Raw genomic sequence first — 21406 nt, 5'->3', positions numbered from 1 at the left:
CCTGAGCGTAGTGATTGGGTTTTGGAGTGTTTCCGCTCGTGTCACATAGGGAAACCCATTCACTATGCGCACAAAATGCCTCAAAGAAGCTCCAAAGGCTGTTTCTTGAGCGGGGCGTGACAAAACATGCCCACGCTTGTGGTGTCATTAACAATTTAGCATGACCCCGCGTTTACAGCGCATTTGTCTGTTCGACTTGTCACCTTCTAGAGACACCAAGTGTGATTGGAGCCTAAGTCTGTATTGACGTCAGGGATGCTTAAAGCGGTTCTTCACCCTAAAGGGGAAGTTCCGCTAATCTGATCCCTCCCCCCCTCCGATGCCACAATCAGCACCTTTCAGGGGGGATGGGGGTGCAGTTACCTGGATAATCCAGGTAACTGCACCCACTTCCGGCCAGACCGCCACAGACGCCCCCCCCCCCGTTGTGTTCTGGGAAACACACAGTTCCCAGAGACACAGCGGGGGACCATAAGAGACGTGCAGCACGACTCGCGCATGCGCAGTAGGGAACCGGGCAGTGAAGCTGTAATGCTTCACTTCCCGATTCCCTGACAGAGGATGGCGGCGGGGGCAGCAGCGAGACGAGCGATCGCTCGTCACCTGCCGCCAACATCGCTGGACCCTGGGACAGGTAAGTGTGATTTTATTAAAAGTCAGCAGCTGCAATATTAGTAGCTGCTGGCTTTTAATATTTTTATTTTAGGTGCAGAACCGCTTTAAACATCACAACACTGACATATATTCGTACAATAATCCCCATAAAATGTCCCTCAGAACGTGATGAAGGTGAGTAACAGGCGGGCCTCCCCACTACACGACCTCACACCTTCATTACAGCACGGAGCTCTAACCGCATCCTTTCTCCCCTCCCCGTGCGTCTGACGTCAAGACGGCGCATCCTCCCGGAAAAGGCTTCATGCCCGGAGTCTCCCGCTCATCTGCTACTTGGAGACTGCGCGGCAGAGGGAGAGGCACGTGCAGCGCAGGACAGCCGAGGACTCGCAGGGATCTGCAGGATGACAGGTGAGGTGATAGGCTGCCCGTCCTCCCCGCCCTGTGCAGCTCACCACACACAGGCAGCCGGGCTGGACCATGTCACAGCCTGACACAGCAAGGGACTCTTCTTTATATAATATAGAAATAAAATAGTAACAGCAAAAATACATGTCATTTTTTATATTATTAGGTTTTTTTTAAAGTTTTTTTTGATGTTCTGTGTTTTTGAGGAGAATTTAGAGAAAATGATTCCTTAAAGGACAATTTTTTTGTGGAACATTATATTCTGATAACTGTTGGGTTAATGCTTACATTGGTAGTGTTCAGTATAGAAATTGCTTTTTAATTTTTTTCTATTTTTTTTTTCTATTTTTTTATATATTATTTGTTTATATTTTTATGTTTACATTATTTTAATTTTTATATGTGGCATCTATATATATTTTATTTTTATCATTACATTCGTCATATATATTTAAATTTAATATTATTTATATCTTATTTCTATTGTTATATACAGTGATATATATATTATTTTTATTTTATTTATATTATATATTTTATATATAATATATACACATATATACATTTTATATTAGCTCTATCTTATTTCTATTGTTATGTACAGTATTCTATATATATTATTTTTATTTTTTATCTATCTATATCTTTATATATATGTGTATATATATATATATATATATATATATATATATATATATCTATCTCTCTCTCTCTCTCTATATATATATATATATGTATGTATGTATGTATGTATATGTGTGTATGTGTGTGTATATATATATATATATATATATATATATATATATATATATATATATATATATATATATATATATATATATATATATATATATATATATATTTTTTTTTTTTTTTTATTATTATTTTTTATTCAATCATTATATATTATTTATATGTAAAATAATAATAGAAATAAAATAAAAAGAATATATGTAAATAATACTGTATATAGCAATAGAAATAAGGTATAAATAATATTAAATGTAAGTATTTATAATATTATTTATACTATTTATACTATACTATATTTATACAATTTATATCTTATTCCTAATGTTATATACAGCATTAGTTACATATCATATTTTTATTAAATTTCTATTTTATATATATATATATATATATATATATATATATATATATATATATATATATATATATATATATATATTGCATTATATAATATATATATTATTTATTATATAATAGAAAAAAATAAAATAGAAGTAATATATATATATATATAACAATAGAATAATATAAAGCATAAAAAATATATATATAAATATTATATAATATATAGTATATATATTATATAATGATTGAATAAAAAAAAAAGAAAAAAAAAATATATATATATATCTTTTTTTTTTTTTTTCCATGATGGGCCATTTCAGGGTGTGTGTTATTTTTTTTCTTATGCACATTAGACTTTTTTTGTTTTAGCCAATAGAAAACTAGCTACAAAGCTTGGAAAGCGCTCATTTTCTGGCATTATCAGACGTTTCTATTGGCGCCGAACGGAGCCGAAAACACCTCATTCTGCTTTGGAAGAAGCTTTTTCAAACTCCCATTCACAACATTAAGCGTTATTTGTCACGTTTTAGTGAGTAGGCCTTCCCATGTGCCCATGTGTTTCAGTGGGCCTGCCATACGAATGCCAAACACATCAAAGAAGCATGTACCTTTTTTCACCTTGGTTTAGTACATGGTTTAGTACATGCACACAAAGAAGGAACGCGCCTCTTGTTCTCTGGAGGTTACCCGGCTTTACCTGTAGATTCTCAAAACTTTTCAAAGTAACATTAGAATTCTCATCAGTACATTGGATGAGATGACGAATGTCGCTCCAAAGTATTTCAAAGTAACATTTGCTTTTTACTTTAAATTTTGTGACTTGACTTTCCTGAACGAAAACCACATTCACAGTTAGAAGTTAGTTTCCCCCGAGAAAGAATTTCCATCCCGCTCCTGTGAATGTTCTCATCATTGTGGTCAAAAACCAACATCGATTTGACCCCACTAACGGTTTGATCATCAGACAAATATTCTCATAATTAAATATTTCAATCAAACTTCTACTGGTATATGGCCAGCTTTAGAATGTCATTTGTAGCCTTCCTAAAATCTTTTAAAAAAAATGTGCCCATCTAAAGCTGGCCATACAGTATACCAGGGGTCCCCAACACCCGGTGCCAGTCTTTATAGTGCAGTCCCCTTTACATCACAATGCCCCTTTTCATTACAGTGTCCCTTTACATTACAGTGCCCCTTTACAGAGTAGGCCCTGTTACATTAATGTAAAGGGGCGCTGTTGTGTAAAGGGGCGCTGTTGTGTAAAGGGGCGCTGTGGTGTAAAGGGGCGCTGTGGTGTAAAGGGGCGCTGTGGTGTAAAGGGGCGCTGTGGTGTAAAGGGGCGCTGTGATGTAAAGGGGCGCTGTGGTGTAAAAGGGAACTGATGACATTGATATAAAGGGGGGACTGTCCTGTGAAGGGGAGGTTTGTGGTGTGAAGAGGGGCTGAGAACAGACTGTGAATATCCCATCCCCTGACCCGTCCACCAAACACAAACCCCTCCCCCAGTCCCTGGGGAGCTGCCATGAAACTGGTCCCTGGTGCCAAAGAGGTTGGGGACCACTGCACTATAGTATGTAAAAGCTGTAATATGAGATCAAACCTAAACAACCCATTCAGTTTGCATAAAATCAGGCAGACCCTTGTACTACATATCTGATGATAGAGTTAAAGGAATTGTACAATCAGATTGTATGGTGTATGGTCACCCTGTTGCATGCTGTGCAGTTTTCAGCACAGTAAAAACTGCGTTGTCACCCTGTTAAAGAGGAAACATACCAGATCTTGAATAGGCGATGCATACGTGTTACAGGGAGGACACAGAAAAACAGAAGCTGCTGCATAACTGCCACTGACAGATGACATCGTACATGTCAGTGCCATTGTGTCCACAGTGTCACTATACTTGGGTTTATAGAAACTCTGTGCTGTCATCGTTTTTGGAATTTCCGGGACAGTCAATTGTTTTGGATCAAAGTAACCTCCCTGATTTTTATACCAATTTAAATGCAATAAAATCCATTGTAAAATGTAAAATCCATTGTTTTCTGCGAACTAGAACTAACTTATTTACGTCCGTGTAACATATATATATATATATATATATATATATATATATATATATATATATATTATATGGCATCCAGAAGGTGATCTTTAAATGTGGGTGCCGCATATATGTGTTCTTGTGTTTGTACTGGGAGAGTGTCGGATTTTGCACTCCCAGCATTGAGACTGGGCTGTCAGTGACAGCTCCGGTTCTCTACTAACGATTGGGACCTGGGACAATCAGATCACAATCACATGATTGCTGTTGTAGCCTCTGATTGGCTATTACAGTGATCATTCAATCTTTAGCCCACCACTATGTGTTTTTCCTTTGTGAAGAAGATAAACAACACACTTTCCCTCTAGCAAGGAGGAGAAAATACATTGTATCTTTTACATGTCTGCAAAAAAAATAAAAAATAATTAATAATAAAGATAATCTAGTTCAGGGCTTGATCTAGTGTAGTGAGTGTTAGGCCCCTTTCACACTGGGGCGGGGGCTGCTGGCGGTAAAGCGGTGCTATTTTTAGCGGCACTTTAGCGTAATTTTAGCAGTGCTATTCTCCCGCTAGTGGGGCAGTTTTAACCCCTGCTAGCGTCCGAGAAAGGGTTAAAAACCAGCGCATAGTGCTGCTACAGCAGTGCTATGCCGGCGGTATAGCCGCGCTGCCCCATTGATTTCAATGGGAAGGAGTGGTGGAGGAGCAGTGTATACAAAGATGCTGTTAGCAGGACTTTTTTTAGCGTCCTGCCAGCCAGCGCACCGCTCCAGTGTAAAAGCCCTCGGGGCTTTCACATTGGAGACACAGCAGCGGCTCTTTCAGGGTGATATTTTTTTAGCGCTGTAGTGCCTGCAAAGCGCCCCAGTGTGACCCATTTTGTAAAAGCGAACATTCCGCCATGAGAGCAAATGATAGCGCCATCATGTAATGATCAATAAATCGTTCAGTGCACATAAATTAATCTATTTTTTTTTTTTACCTATACCTAGTGCAAACAATTTGCACAGGAAACACATAAACCTTTCAATTTATTGTTAGTTTGGCAGAAAATTTCCAAACTTGTCCTTCTTTTTTTTCCACAAAAACGTTCCAACCGATTACCGATTTGTGGCCATTAACTGGCCATGAAAATGACTGAATTTCGGACAATTTTTCGTATAGTGTATGGCCAGCATTAGTGTCAGTTAGTGGCAGTGAAGGGGGTGAATTCACACTGTTCACCCCACTAAATCACAGAGCAGCCAAAGTGATTCAGTGCTCCGGCCACTCTGCGTTGCTGCCTGCTAGGGGGCAGTGTAGTGCGTGTATCAGCGCATCACACTGCCCCCTTGTTTTTGTTTTGTATGAGCTTTATTTGAAGTGTACAAAACGTAGACTTCATGCACTGCAATGACATTGCATTGCCATTTGGGCTGGCGACAAAGTGCAGAATAGAGCAGCGTAGAAATCCCCCGCTGAGCAGGCAGATCTGCTTGGAGAAATTTCACTCCATCTGAAAGGAGCCTAATTAGTGGCAGTGTAATTGTCAGTTAGTGTTAGAATAATGACAGTTAGTGTCTCTGTCCATTATTGTAATTAAGTAGCAGTTAGTGACAGTTAATGGCAGTGCAAGTGACAGTTAGTAGCAGTGTTAGACCCCTTTCACACTCTCAGCGCGGCTGCGTTAGCGGTAAAGCGCTGCTAGTTTTAGCGGCGCTTTACCGTAGATTTACCAGAGCTTTTCAGCCGCTAGCGTGGCACTTTTAACCCCAGCTAGTGGCTGAAGAAAGGGTTAAATGTGCCCGAAAAGCGCCACTGCCGAAGCACTTTGTAGGCAGTTTGGTAGCGGTGCCCATTCACGTCAATGGGGAGGGGCGGTGGAGGAGCCGTGTATACACCCCTTTTAAACTGCTCCAAAGATGAAACCGTTCCAGTGTGAAAAACACCTCCAGTGTGAAAGGGGTCTTAGGGCCAGTGTGTTTAACCACTTCATGCCGACCGTACGCAAAATTTGTATTCATGGCTTGAACGGGTTACACCGAGGTGATGCCTGCAGGTATCACCCCAGTACCGTTTTTTAGGCTGGATTCACATCTATGCATTTTTAGTGCTTTTCGCATTTTGCTAATTTGCCCTACAGTCCATTTACCATGGTTTCCTATGGAAGACGTTCTGTAGAGCAAAAAGCACAAAAAATGCATAGGTGTGAATCCAGCCTTAGAGCGGGCGGTTGGCTTTTTAGTGATAACCGACGCTGTTAAAAGATGCTCGGCTATTATGCTAAGTGCTAGTTCACACCAGATGTAGTTCCGTACATTTTTTTTTCTGCACTAAAAATGCATGCAGTGTTTTCCATGTATTCCAATGGCTCTAGTCCACACCAGTGCAGTTTCCGTTGCAGAAAAAAAAGTAGAGCGTGCTGCATTTTTTCTGCACAAAACAACCTAGGAAATTGTATCAAAAACGTACTGGAACTGCGTGTGCTGTGAACTGTAAGCAAAAACTGATCCGGAACGTACCCAGAGTGCATTTTTGTGGTGTGAACTGGCCCTAAAAATACATGCACAGTGTTTTCCCTGTATTCCAGTGGCGCTAGTGCAGAAACTGGAACTGATGGCATTGGTGTGAACTAGAGCCATTGGAATATATGGAAAACACTGTGCATGTATTTTTAGTGCAGAAAAAAAGCACACAGAACTATATCTGGTGTAAACTGGCCATAAAGGAGCTGGAGGGGATGTCCCGGCCACCTTTCGCCGCTCTTCCGGGCCTCCTGTCCCCCCGAGAGACCCGAGCCCCCAACTGGCGCATCTGCTGCCTACCCTGAGACCCAAACAAAACCGGGTTTGGCTTTGATCAGGTCTCCCATGTAAAATCCCATAAGTGACATCACAGCATCCCTTCCAGTTTACTCGGCTGCCAACGGTGCCGATTTAAAAATATTCCATTATTCAGAATCGCAGATTTTGGCGATCTGAATACTTTTAAGTACAAAGGAAAGATTTGGGGCCTTTTAGACAGTCGATTCCTCCATAAAGAGTACCTGTCATCACTTATTACAGCAATAAAAGTGATCAGAATTTTTTTTTTTAAACGGACAATGTAAAAAAAAAAATAATTAAATCCCCCGTCCCCGCGTGCTCGCGCAGCAAAGAAAACACAAGTAAGTCACGCCCCAAATATGTAAACGCTGTTCAAATCACCCCTGTGAGGTATCGCCGCTATTGTCAAAGTGAGAGAAATAATTCTAGCAAAGACTCTCCTCTGTAACTCTAACCTGGTAAGGTCAATTTTTTAAAGCGTTGCCTATGAAGATTTTTAGGTACCGTAGTTTGTCGCCACTCCACAAACTTGCGTGACATGTTAGGTATCTATTTACTCGGCGTAACATAAATCATGAAAGTGTCTTTTTTCCCAAAAAATTTCGTTTGAAAGAACGCTGCGCAAATACTGCGTGACATAAAATATTGCATTGATCGCCATTTTATTCTCTAGGGTCTCGTCTAAATATATATATATATATAATGTTTGGGGGTTCTAAGTAATTTACAGATTTTAACTTGTAAACAACAACTGTCAGAAATAGGCTTAGTCATGAAAGGGATAATGTAAAAAAAAAAAAAAAAGGTTTTATAATTCGTGTCAGTGCGAGTGTTGTGTCAGTGTTTTTAGGTAGGGCAAATAAAAACCCACAATAATATGTACTATTGTTTTATGGTGCTGCTACGGTCACAAAGAACAGATCACAGACACATATGTGGTATTGTCACGATCAAGAGCGGGAGAATTTATTTTGGTGGTGGTACACGGACATGGCGTATAATAATAGCATGTTAATATGCATGTTAATAATAATCAATATTAATAATTATTAATAATTTATAATTCATTAATTATAACAATAGCATATGGTAATAGCATACAGCTGAATTTAAAAAAATAAAAAGTTTTTTTTTTTTTACTATTTTGGGCCAGATTTCCTTTGATAATAAAAATCAATAGATACCCATTTACATTTCCAATCAAATGAAAGTCCAATCTGCCCTGAAAAAAACATGGTATAAGTAGTTGCAATGATATGTACAGCTTAACCAATACATATCAAAGTTGCAAAATTGTGCTTGTGCATTAAGGTTTGTTTTGATCCAGGTCATTAAGGGCTTAATTACTTACGGACTATTTACGTTTCAAGGAAGTGTTTTAATAAATAACGATTGATAAAGAAAGTTATGCAGTATTATGCAGGACAAGCACAAATATTTGCTGACTGCAGGGGAGAAAATCACAAAATGATTTAAAAATATGAAAATATATCTTTGATAAAAACAAAATCGCTCACAAATTGTGTGATCTAAAATATTGCATCTACTATCATTTTATTCTACAGAGTCCCTGCTTTCATAAAATGTATGTTTGGGGGGTTTTATGCAATCTTCTATTAACTGAAAGAAAAACAATAATATGGCTACAGCAAAAAGGTTAATTTTTTAAGTGTCAACAGTGACATTTCAAGGCAGCCTTTTTACTATTAAAAATATTTTCAGGACTTCAGGGAACCCCCACTAAAAAAAGTTATTTATATATATATATATATATATATATATATATATATATATATATATATATATATAGCTAGCTCACAATACATTTCTGTTATCAGTAGAATTTCAAATAAAGAATGGGGAGTATTTAAACCCTCTATATGACAGAAATATTTTCAGTGATCAAATTAAATGAAACAAACAATAAATACGGGCATAAAAACAACACAGATAGTGAAAATTGGAATCCCTTACATTAGTGGTCAGGGTGGGCAAGTGCCCTCTCCTCATGGAACCCCATGGCCACTTCTGGAGGAACCCTAATTGAGAAAGGCCACTTTAAAGCAAATCTAGACCCTAAAGCCAAAATGTAACATATCACAACTTGCCAATTCATAGATGCAGTGGCTGCATTTGTTTTCTTTGTTTAGCCTTTTTTGTATTTTTTCACCTGGTGATCCGGCCAGTAAAGCTGGCCATAGATGGCTTGTTTCTGTTCTTTTTTTTTTTTTTTGATCAGCTAAGAGGCTGATCAAAAAAATGACAAATTCACCCATCTTTACATTCCAGGTGGGTGAAGGAATCCTCCCTGCTGAGCTGTTGTATTCTGACAGTAGAACATATCTGCTCTCAGAATACACTGATCAGAGCTGCAGCTGTTTGGTTGCATCTGCTGATCGAAGAAGAATTTTCCCACAGTCCAGTTCGAGAGGAGCTGGGTCCACTCCCTGCAAATGGGAATGGCCGTAGATGGATCAAAATTCATCCAGTCCCTGCTCTGGTACATGCCAAATTTTAATACATCTATGGCTGGCTATAGTCTGTTATTTTTCAATTACATTTAAAAGAGAAGTTCGGAAAAACATAATTATACTTGCCTAGGTGCATGAAGCATCGATCCAATGCTGCATCTGTCCCCTGCTGAGGCTGAGACGGTTGTCAGTCCAGGCACCTGGCAGATCCAGACTTTACGGTCGGGATGACGTGATGCCTGGACTGATCTGTTTGACATCTGCGGACTTCAGCCCACTCTCTGCTGAAATCGGGTCACAGGAGTGCACAATGAACTGCACTCCTGTGACCCATAGGAGAAGCCCAGCCAAACAAGCTTTATCTGGACTTCTCCTTTAAGGATTGGCAAGCTGCAGTATATTACATTTTTGTTTTTGTGTTTCAGACACCTTTAAAGAGGAGAATTTTTTTACTTTGCCAAGCAAGCGATCTATAAATTAGTCCTAAATGAGCGTTAGAAGTACCTTTTTTATGCTTTTTATTTTCCTGTATCTTCCGGGTATCGTCCACGCCATTCTTTGTCCTGTTTGCTGAAGCCGATGCGGACCTCATTTCCGCCCTTAGTTCACATCCCTGCCAAACTCTCGCGCATGCGCCGTAGCGTCGTAGCCAAGCTTCGATCTTGATTGCCGTTACTACGGCAACAGAACATTCTCAATGAGAACCAGGAAGGAGGGGGTCATGCTGCACCATCGCGAGGCTTCCTTGTGTCGTTCTGAGTGTCAGATAATGACACAGAAGGCAGAGGAAGCTGAAACGTGTTTTTCATGTATTCCAAAGGCTCTAGTTCACACCAGTGCAGTTTCCATTGCAGAAAAAAAAGTAGAGCGTGCTGCATTTTTTCTGCACAGAACACATGACACAGCAGGCAGAGGAAGCTGAAACGGCACACAGTGTGTGCCGTTAATGAAGAAATAGTGCACAAGCGCGGGCGACATCACAGGACATCGCAAAGACAAATGTGAGTACGCTTTCACAGGCAGCAATCAGCTGCCTGTGCTATGTAGATTCCATTGATGTAATCTTGTAGAGGAGGGTTTAAAACCACTTTAAGTTAACAATAGACATTAGAGACTAGCTGTAATGGTCTGATTAGACAGTGTTTGTAGGCCTTCCCTAAAGTTCCCTGAGACTTATGCTGCGTACACACGATCGGACATTGAAACAACAAAACTGTGGAAGTTTTTTCGAAGAGTGTTGACTCAAACTTGTCTTGCATACACAAGGTCACACAAATGTTGGCCAACAACTACAAACGTAGTGACGTACTGTGTGATTTTTCAGCCACCCTTTGGGCTTCTTCTGCTAATTTTGTGTTAGTAGAAGTTTGGTGAGTGTTGATTTGCGCTTTTCAGTTTGTTTCTGAACGGCCGTTCGTCAACCAGACACGTTGCGTAATCGGAGGAGATAATGTGTTATTTATTATTGGCCTTGGAGTTATTGCTTTGACATCATTTTTTTGGTTGAATAATGATTTGATTTGGTATATTTTCTATATTTTTGGATGCACTTTTTGTTTAAGTTCTATTGGCAGATAGCATGTCTAATTTTATTTTTGTAATTTTTTTAATACACAATGAAAAAATTGTGGAGAATAATACTTGGCTATGTGTTTTACTTCAAATGACAGTTTGGGAGTAGGCAGTTACGTTTTAAAAAATAGAATGTAAATTCGACCATGCGTGCGGCCCGTTGACTGAAGCAATATCATAAACATAGATATATATAAGATAAGGAATGGCTATGGTCAAATTGGGTGATGTGTATGATGATTTAACATGGTTTCTCTATTGTACTTTATGCCACCGATATTGTAAGTAGAATCTGAACCTTCTTTTGAAGACCAATATGTATATTTGATTGCCTATGATGGCCACAGTTGTCTTGTACTTTCTCTGTACTCTCCTTCTTTGAAAAATTCAATAAAACTTATATTTGAAAAAAAGAAAAACAGAATGTAAAATTGACAAGAGACACCAACATAGTTGTATCTTTGTTCTTAAAAACTACGAGATAATGGTGTTGTGGTAACTTGCACAATTAAAAAAAAAACAATAATATTATTCTTGATATCACTAGAAAAAAGAAGCCTTTGAAAATTAGTTTGCAATAAAGTATCACCAGCAAAGCAACTTCATTATTATCCCATTAAAGAAGAAGAGAATTGTGCGCTGCATTTTGAAATGTCATAATTTGCCACGTCACGAATGTTAATTCTCCATTACGAATGCTAGTTTACAAGACTGACTGCTTCCCGGCTCGTCCTTGCCTCCGAGCATGCGTGTTTGTACTTTGGACTTTTGTCCGACGGACTTGTGTACACACGCTCGGAAAGTCCGCCAACACACATTTGTTGGCGGAAAATTTGAGAAAATGCCAGCCAACATTTGTTGATGGAAAATTTTAGGGCTGTTACTGATTAAAAATTTTGTGTTTGATTAATTGATTTTTTTTAAATCGATTAATCGACTAATTTTGATTAATTATAAAGCACATACAGATCCAACTACTTTTAGCTGATCTCCTTACATTGCAACTCTGCATTAATCAGTGGTAAATGTGGTATACACAATATACAATCACCTGACACTAGTTAGTTTCCACAATCCTTGACTTAACTTCACAGTTCACACAAACGTTTTAAATTCAAACTGTAGCACTGACGTAAGTCATGTTTTTTTCCACAGTAGCGTGACAATCCCTCCCCCTCCGGTCTAACTAATCACTCTCACCTTATGACATGGACCCCTGTACAAACAGGTGGTCATGCAAGAGGTTATCAAAAGGGTTAACACGGACCATAAACTTCTCTCACAATCTCAGGTCATGGGTAGAAAAAAAAAGATCAAAGCGCTCACCTCTTAAGTATAAGATTTAATTTTTGTGTTCAAACACAAACTACTCACATAAAGATGATAAAAACACAGCATGTAAAGCCGACAATCGTGTTAGTTCCGTAGGGCAGCAGCGGGCGGCGTCATGCGTAGCTCCTCCCCTGTTACGTTCAACCAGAAATTTCAACGTCACTGGACTCCTCCCTCCTTCCCTTCACTAGCAGACGGAGGCACTTGGGGAAGGGGGGAGGAGTAAGGTGAACTCCCTAAAGACCCGGGAAGTCGGCGGAGAGGTGAGTACCGATCAAACAAATTTTGATCGATCAAAAAAATTAACGATTAATCGAGGAATTAATCTTTAATTCTCACAGCCCTAGAAAATTTTGATAACATGCTAGCCAACATTTGTTGCCGTAAAGACCGACAACAAATGTCCAATGGAGTGTACACACGGTCTGACTTACCACCAACAGCCTGACATCCAACATTTCCCATCGGTAAATCCGATCATGTGTACGCGGCATTAGTCTGTTGGGATTAATTTTTAATACCAAGCTGGCATCTACAGGGCTTCCATTCACCATAGGCACAAATATCCAAGCTCTCCTAGTTGCCCCTTTAAAATACTCATTAGATGGCCGGATCATCATATATATAGTTCATCAGTATGGCTGATGTAAAGTCAGATCACTGTGGTAGAACATGTAGAAATCATTTTTTTTTTTAGATCACATTCCCATTGCTGAGGAATATTGGAGAAGGAAGATGTCCAACTTCCCAGATCTATACAGATTCGGGGACTGACTGGCCTGTATATCTGTATTTTTTTTTCATACCGTATGACAGTGGTCATCAACCCTGTCCTCAGGGCCCACTAACAGGCCAGGTTTGCAGGATAACTGAAATACATCACAGGTGATATAATTTGCTGCTCAGTGATTGCAATATTCTAGTCTGCATCTCCCCAAGGTAATACATAAGACCTGGCCTGTTAGTGGGCCCCGAGGACAGGGTTGATGACCACTGCCGTATGACATTAATGTGGACACAAATTGACTCAGCAGTGTGCTCTGTTTATACAGGGGGTACGCAGTCTGTGGGTTAGGCACCAGATTCTGGAGTTATTCTGGTGGTCTTTATATTTCCATGAGAACTAATTCTTTGAAGACCTCCAGAATTATGATAATTCTGTCTATTCATGCCATAATGATCATAATAACGATGGTCACACCAACAAAAAAGTCAGGTGTAAAGAATGGAAATATTTCTTATTCTCTGATTTTTAACTGTTTGTAGGTACGTTCACACACTAAGCTAACCAAGAGGTTATTGCACCTGCATTGACAGTTAAATATCACAAAAGTAAAATAAAGCAAATCATTTTGCTGAGGATATTCAAATTTTATTCTCCACGTCTTGATAAATTCTTTTCATTTCCAGTTCATAAAGAAAAAACAAAAAACAGCGAACTACTCGTGTATGTAATTTGCAAATTGTGAAGCTAAAAGTGTTCAAGAACAAGTAGTCTCTAGTGGCACTTTTAGCGAATTAGTCATTTTTACCTTCATATACCCATTCACGAGCGGGTTTTTTTTTTTTCTATTCCCGCTATTTACATTGTCAGAATGCAAGTTGTTTTACCCACATTTTAGCAGTTTTGCATAATCATTTGTTTTTATTCTTGCGTGTTAAGGGACGATATTACTACAAAGGATAGGTTTAAACAAGCGTCTTGAATGGATTTTTAGGATGTTTATAATTATATCTTATAATAAAATCAATATTTTAAGCGAAACAGCACGCCCTTCTCTGTACCCTTTCCCTCTTCTTTTTTTTTTCTCTTTCTTTTTTTTTAACTGTGAGTCCTCTTGTGTTTTTTTTATACAGACAGTTCTCTCGGTGCAGCAGAGGATTATACTTGCTGTTAGGTGCACCTCACTGTAGTAAACCCAGACGGTAGTACATATGGAGCGCAGCTAATGGTACAAAGTTATAAGGACCACAGGAATGTGCACCTCTCTGTAACAGCAGCCCTGGGCTGGATGCATGCAATTGTCATTGTGCATGCTGCATAAAACCTAAATATATATTTTCTTAATAAAAGGACAGTAGAGATAATTGTATTAAACAGCCAAGGCTTCCGATTGATTTGATTTCCCTTTAGTTTATGGCCTTCAATTACAATCCCAATTTTTCATTGGGAGATGATTACTTGGCAAGCATAAGACACTTGTGCCAGTGTTTATGATTGTTGTGTCGCATGCACTTCAATTAGTTACAAAGTCCAGACGACGCTATAGCACAGGAGAGAAATTGCTGCCCACTTGGTGCCATGGCTCAGTAATGAAACTTCCAGTGTATCAAAGCCTGCAGATTCTTTGTAGCGGACAAAAGGTCATGAAGGAAAGAATTCGATTTAAGGAGCCCTGTGCTTTGCTCACGCAATACAATGACTTTAACTAGTTCTCTTCTAGAAAAAATGTTTGTGCAACTGTTTATAAAATCGATCAAAACACAGACAAAATATGCCCATGGGACTTTTAGAGGATCCAGCCAAAGAAAAATATACCAAATCATTGTATAAAAAAAAATATATATATTTACAAGAAATAGATCACAGTGTGATATATTTAAAGTGGAGTTCCACCCAAAAGTGGAACTTCCGCTTTAAGTACTCCTCACCCCCTTACATGCCATAATTGGCATGTCATTTTTTTCTGGGGAGGGGAGTGGATATCTGGTTTTGAGAGGGACTTCCTGTACCACTTCCCCCTTCCGTCTTCTTGCCATCTAGGCAACTCCTCCTCTCCCACTAGGGGACCCCTCCCTCCCTGTAATCTTCTGGGACACATCACAGGTCCCAGAAGATTGCCTGGCCACTGACACAGCGCAGATCGACTCACGCATGTGGAGTGCGCACCCTGCTGTGAAGCTGAAAGCTGTCACAGCCAGGCGCCCACACCTACAATACTGGCACCGTGGAGAGGCGGGGAAAGGAGCGAGGCATCGGGCGGCCTCATCGCTGGATCGTGGGACAGGAGAGTGTCTGCTTATTAAAAGTCAGCAGCTACACTTTTTGTAGCTGCTGACTTTTTTTAATAAAAGTAACAACCAGTGAAACTCCGCTTTAATGACATGATCTCCTTGCCAATGTGGGTTATTGACCAGAAAAGTGCTTTATCTTCTGATGAAGTGAACTTTGTTTCATGAAATGCGTTGAGAAGCAGTTCTAAAGTTTCACTCATATATCTTGGCAGTTATGTTTAGTGCTGTGTGTATTGCAATGTATATCAATGCATTTGTTTCACTGCTTGTGTTTTTTTATATATTGGATGTGAACAATACAGCTGTGATATATTTCTTTTTATACAATTGTTTGATATATTATTCTTAAACTCGACCCTCAAAAAGTCCCATGGGCATATTTCTTCTGTGTTTTGGCAAGTTTATTTGGGAATGAATCTAGCCTTCATCTGTGCATCCTGGTACTTTTAAAAAAAATAGAAAAAGAAAAAATACACTGAAATGAATTTGCACACAAATACAATTTAATCCTCATTTATTTTTTTTTGGTACAAATTAAAGATGAGGTTATGTAGAGTAATTAGATACCAAAAGTGTCAAGCCTCAAATAATGTGTGCTCCCAAATACATTTTGGTACCAAAAATTATCAATAAGTGACACATTAAATGTCTTTATAGCTCATCAGGTTAGAGTAAACCATAAACTAGAGACCTAGAATTATTGCTTTCACTCTGACGTTTGTGAAAATACCTCACATGTGTGGTGCAGTTGTGGTTTATGTACACATGTTTTTTGCATTTGTGGGTATGTGCAGGGCAATGGAGTTAGTTTATGTATTTTTTATTTTTATTACGTTTTATAAAAATATTATGTCATTTTTTTTCCCTTCTACTTTTTTTAGGTTAGTATTATTGCTATCACATGGGGGCTAACAAACTTCTAATGCAGGGATATGCAATTAGCGGACCTCTAGCTCTTGCAAAACTACAAGCCCCATCATGCCTCTGGGTGTCATGCTTGTGACTGTCAGAGCCTTGCTATGCCTCATGGGACTTGTAGTTCTGCAACAGCTGGAGGTCTTGCATATCCCTGCTCTAATGTCTCCCCTGTCCTCTATTGCAGCTAATCAAGCACAGATTGTATGGCACCCGGATCACTTTTACATTACACTAGGAGCTGGCTAAAGAGAGCAAACACAAGCTCATGGCTGTTATTGCAGCTATAGGGGTGGATTTACTAAAGGCAAATTGACTGTGCACTTTGTAAAGTGCAGTTGGGTAAACCTTCACATTGCAAAGAGTACCCAATTACTTGCAGGGGAAAAAAAACAAAACAGAATTTTTGCTTGCACATGATTGGATGATGGAAGGTAGCAGAGTTTCTGCTTATTTACTAAGCTCTGGAGCAACTGCTCTTGCAGAGTCTTTTTCCATTTAGTAAATCGACCCCATAAACTTTTTGTAAATCCTTCACCATGTGAATGTACATAGCCCAGCACAACTGGTGGTTAAAATAAATGTCTAAGCCCCCCTTCACACTAGTGTATTTTCTCTTGCACTTGCTTTCATGCTTCACTGCACAAAAATGGAAATGGCATTATTCTCTATGATGCTTGTTCAAATCAATGCAGCCCAATTATATTTTTGTAAAGTTGCTGGAGATTCTTTGGTGCAGTTGCAGACCGTTTTTTGCCCAATAGACATCAGTGGGAGCACATGTAAATTACATGTGTTGTATTATTAGTGCATTTTTATCAGAGTTGTGTGTGTAAAATCTAGTCGCCTTCTATAGTTAAAGTGATTGTAAAGGCTTTTTTTTGTTTTAAATAACAAACATGTTATACTTATCACCTCTGTGCAGTTGGTTTTGCACAGAGCAGCCCCGATCCTCCTCTTCTCGGGTCCCTCGTTGTTGCCCCTGTCCCCTCCCTCATTTGAGTGCCCCTCAGCCCGCATCATGTCCAATCACAGCGGGAGCGGTGTGTGCCCCCTAAACCGTGTACAAGAAATCACGTACAGGGTAAATGTACGTGGGGCGTGCATTAGTCAATATGGGATATGTCAGTACCAATGAGATATTATTGAATTATCAAGTTATTGTCCCTTGAATTGTTCCCTTGTCATTTGAGCTGTCTGGAAGAATCTGGGTGTCTGTTCCTGTCTTTTTTCTAATTTACACATCAGCCTATTCATTGAATCTTTCCAAAGGACTCCCTGATGAAGACTCAGCGAGTCTAAACACGTAGGGGTCCCTTTTGGGTTCTGATGTACCTTTGGTGATTGGAGAGACCTGCATCCGGGCTATCGCCTGGCACTTGCCCGTGTCAGGGTGCGACAGCTGAAATGCGGGAGACTCCCACACAACGCGGGAGACTTGGGATGTCTGCCTAAGTGTCATTCAACCTAGAAGAGGAGCAGTGGACTACAGAGCTCTGATTCTGCAAAGGGCAGCATTGAGAAGAAGATGAATATGACAGCAAAAGCTACATATAAAAAATAAAAAAAAACACACAGAAGTGTGGAATACATGCCCACCTATCAGTGCAACATAGAAATGATAAAAATGGCTCAAATTGTCTTGATTTCAGTTTCTGTTCTTTTTGCAGTTTCTTGCTCGCTGGCAGTAATCAGATTCTCACACAGTTGCTTTCCTATTTTTCACTGGACATGTACTTCCAATGCCAAATGTACTTTTTAATGATCTCCCAGTAGCCTGTAAACTGCCTGTATAGACAACTGTACTTTAAACTTCATGACCCATGATTAATGATCTGCTATAGTGAGGCTGCAGAACATTGTAGAATCAACGTAAAAAATAAATACAGAGTTGTCATTGCCGTGTTTGATGGTAAAAACTCAGGGTTTGTTAGCCTTATGCTCATTTCACTATGTAGTGAACTGCTGCCCAGAAACATATTAAATTGGCCAAAAATGAATAGAAATTTGTCCATTTCAGCAAGGACCAGCCAAATTTTGATTCACGTGTGTCTCCTCCTGTATGGCAGAAGCGGATATAATGATTGATACCTGTCAAACTAGCTTGTTGGAAATATGTTCTCGATCAGCAGCTGCAGCCAGTGGGCTGCATCTGCTGCTGCAGGTATTCTGACAGCCAAGACTCCTGCTGTCAGAATGCAATGGGGGGAATTTACTAAAGCTGGTGCACAGAGAATCTGGTGTAACTGTGCATGGTAGCCAATCAGCTTCTAACTTCAGATTGTTCAGTTAAACCTTGACAAAAACCTGGAACTTGATTAGTTTCAATGCAGGGTTTTGGTAAATCTTCCCCAATGTCTCAGCAGGGAGAATTCCCCTTGATTGTGTGGATAGAGAAACCCGTTGTTTTTTTTTTTCTTTTCGTTCAAGCACCCAGACTGGACAAAAAACATTCTAGCTATGGCTATCCTTAGAGTTCCCTACCTGCATATTCTTCCTGGGTATGTCATCAGTTAGATAATGAACTCAGGTTTAGGGTGTAATTCTTGGAGTTTGCATCTTCAAAGGCAAGTCTGCAGTGGCCTTTCCTAATTTTTTTTCCTGAAGGGTTCCCGTTAATGTGCCAAAAATGTGACATGGAAGTTAAACATTTTTGGCAATGGTAATTTTCTTTGCTTTCTTTAACCACTTGACCACTGGGCACTTAAACACCCTTAATAACCAGACCAATTTTCAGCTTTCGGTGCTCTCACATTTTGAATGACAATTACTCAGTCATGCAACACTGGACCTATATGAAATTTTTGTCCTTTTTTTCACACAAATGGAGCTTTCTTTTGGTGGTATTTAATCACCGCTGGGTTTTTTATTTTTTGTGCTATAAAAGAAAAAATACAGAAAATTCTGTAAAAAAATGAATTTTTCTTCATTTCTGTTATAAAATTTAGCAGATTAGTAATTTTTTCTTCATAAATTTTGGCCAAAATTTATACCACTACATATCTTTGGTAAAAATAAGTACAAATTGGTGGATATTATTTGGTCTTTGTGAAAGTTATAGAGTCCACAAGCTATGGTGCCAATATCTGAAAATTGATCACACCTGAAGTACTGACGGCCTATTTCAATTCTTGAGACCCTAACATGCCAGAAAAGTACAAATACCCCCCAAATGACCCCTTTTTGGAAAGAAGACATTCCAAGGTATTTAGTAAGAGGCATGATGAGTTTTTTTGAAGTTGTCATTTTTTCCCACAATTCTTTGCAAAATCAAGATTTTTTTTACTTTTTTTTTTTTTTTCACAAAATTGTCATATTATCAGTTTATTTCTCACATACCACAAATTACACCCCAAAACACATTCTGCTATTTCTCCCGTGTACGGCGATACCACATGTGTGAGACTTTTACACAGCGTGGCCACATACAGAGGCCTAACATGCAGGGAGCACCATCAGGCGTTCTGGAGCACCCAGGACAGTTCTGACATTTCTCTCCTACATGTAAAAATCATCATTTATTTGCTAGAAAATTACATCGAATCCCAAAACATTATATATGTTTTTTTAGCAAACACCCTGGAGAATACAATGGTGGTCGTTGCAACTTTTTATCTCGCACGGTATTTGCGCAGCAATTTTTCGAATGCTTTTTTTTGGAAAAAAAACTGTTTTGTGCTTAAAAAAAAAAAAAAAACACAGTAAAGTTAGCCCAATTTTTTCATAATGTGAAAGATGAAGTTACACCGAGTAAATCGATACCTAACATGTCACTCTTCAAAATTGCACATGCTCGTGGAATGGTGCCAAACGTCGCTACTTAAAAATCCCCATAGGCGACGATTTAATTTTTTTTTTACTGGTTATATGTTTTGAGTTACAGAGGAGGTCTAGGGCTAGAATTATTGCTCTCGCTCCAACGTACGCAGCGATACCTCACATGTGTGGTTTGAACACCGTTTTCATATGTGGGCGGGACTTACGTATGCGTTTGCTTCTGCATGCGAGCACATGGGGACAGGGGCGCTTTAAAAAAAAAAAAAAATTTATTGTTCATTTTACTTTATTTATTTTAGTTTGACATTTTTTTCCCCAAAAATAAATTTTTTGATCACTTTTATTTCTATTACAAGGAATGTAAACATCCCTTGTAATAGGAATATGGCATGACAGGTCCTCTTTACAGTGAGATGTGGGGTCAATAAGACCCCGCATCTCACCTCTAAGCTGGGAAGCCTGAAAAAAAAAAAAAAAAAAAAAAGATTCTGGATTTGATAGTATTGGCGAGTCGGTAGAAGCACCGGAGGGCGGCGGGAGGGGGGGGTGTCTATGGCTGGGTATTGCAGGGTATCACCGACTATGGCTGGGTATGGCTGGGTATATCAGAGTATGGCTGGGTATCGCAGAGTATGGCGTTGCAGAGTATGGCGTTGCAGAGTATGGCGTTGCAGAGTATGGCGTTGCAGAGTATGGCGTTGCAGAGTATGGCAGGATATTGGAGGGTGTTGCAGAGCATTGCAGAGTGTTGCACGGTATTGGCGGGTGTTGCAGAGCATTGCAGAGTGTTGCAGGGTATTGGTGGGTGTTGCAGAGCATTGCAGAGTGTTGCAGAGCATTGCAGAGTGTTGCAGGGTATTGGCGGGTGTTGCAGAGCGTTGCAGAGTGTTGCAGGGTATTGGCGGGCGTTGCAGAGTGTTGCAGGGTATTGGCGGGTGTTGCAGAGCGTTGCAGAGTGTTGCAGAGCGTTGCAGGGTATTGCAGAGCGTTGCAGGGTATTGCAGAGCGTTGCAGGGTATTGCAGAGCGTTGCAGACTATTGCAGAGCGTTGCAGACTATTGCAGAGCGTTGCAGACTATTGCAGAGCGTTGCAGACTATTGCAGAGCGTTGCAGACTATTGCAGAGTGTTGCAGACTATGGCAGACTATGGCAGACTATTGCAGACTAATGGCAGGGTATTGCAGAGTTTTTGCAGGGAATTGAGGGGTTAATTTTCGGTGAGCAGCGATGTGGGCACTGCAGATGCAGCCCACATCGCTGCTGACACCGATCTCCTCCCCCTCCGCTGTTCCGATCGGTACAGAGAGGGGGAGGGAGGAACCGGCGTCATAACATGACGCCGGTTTGTTTACA

The 21406-nt window shown here is 39.6% G+C and overlaps 1 protein-coding gene across 2 annotated transcripts in view; it reads left to right on the top strand.

Moving 5' to 3' along the window:
- Positions 1–892: 892 nt before the first annotated feature.
- Positions 893–21406, top strand: part of IKZF3 (IKAROS family zinc finger 3) — a 224925-nt gene continuing 204411 nt past the window's right edge. For both annotated transcript variants that reach the window (XM_077459817.1, XM_077459816.1), the window contains exon 1: positions 893–1026. In XM_077459817.1, coding sequence (XP_077315943.1) covers positions 1020–1026 — 7 coding nt within the window. In that variant the 5' untranslated portion in view covers positions 893–1019. The remainder of the gene's footprint in view (positions 1027–21406) is intronic.

The sequence above is a fragment of the Lithobates pipiens genome, unplaced genomic scaffold (genome assembly GCF_037356315.1).
Source record: "Lithobates pipiens isolate NorthernLeopardFrog02 unplaced genomic scaffold, aLitPip1_a1.2 Scaffold_28, whole genome shotgun sequence".
NCBI classification, from domain to species: Eukaryota; Metazoa; Chordata; class Amphibia; order Anura; family Ranidae; genus Lithobates; species Lithobates pipiens.
This window is presented reverse-complemented; position numbering and strand designations above follow the sequence as displayed.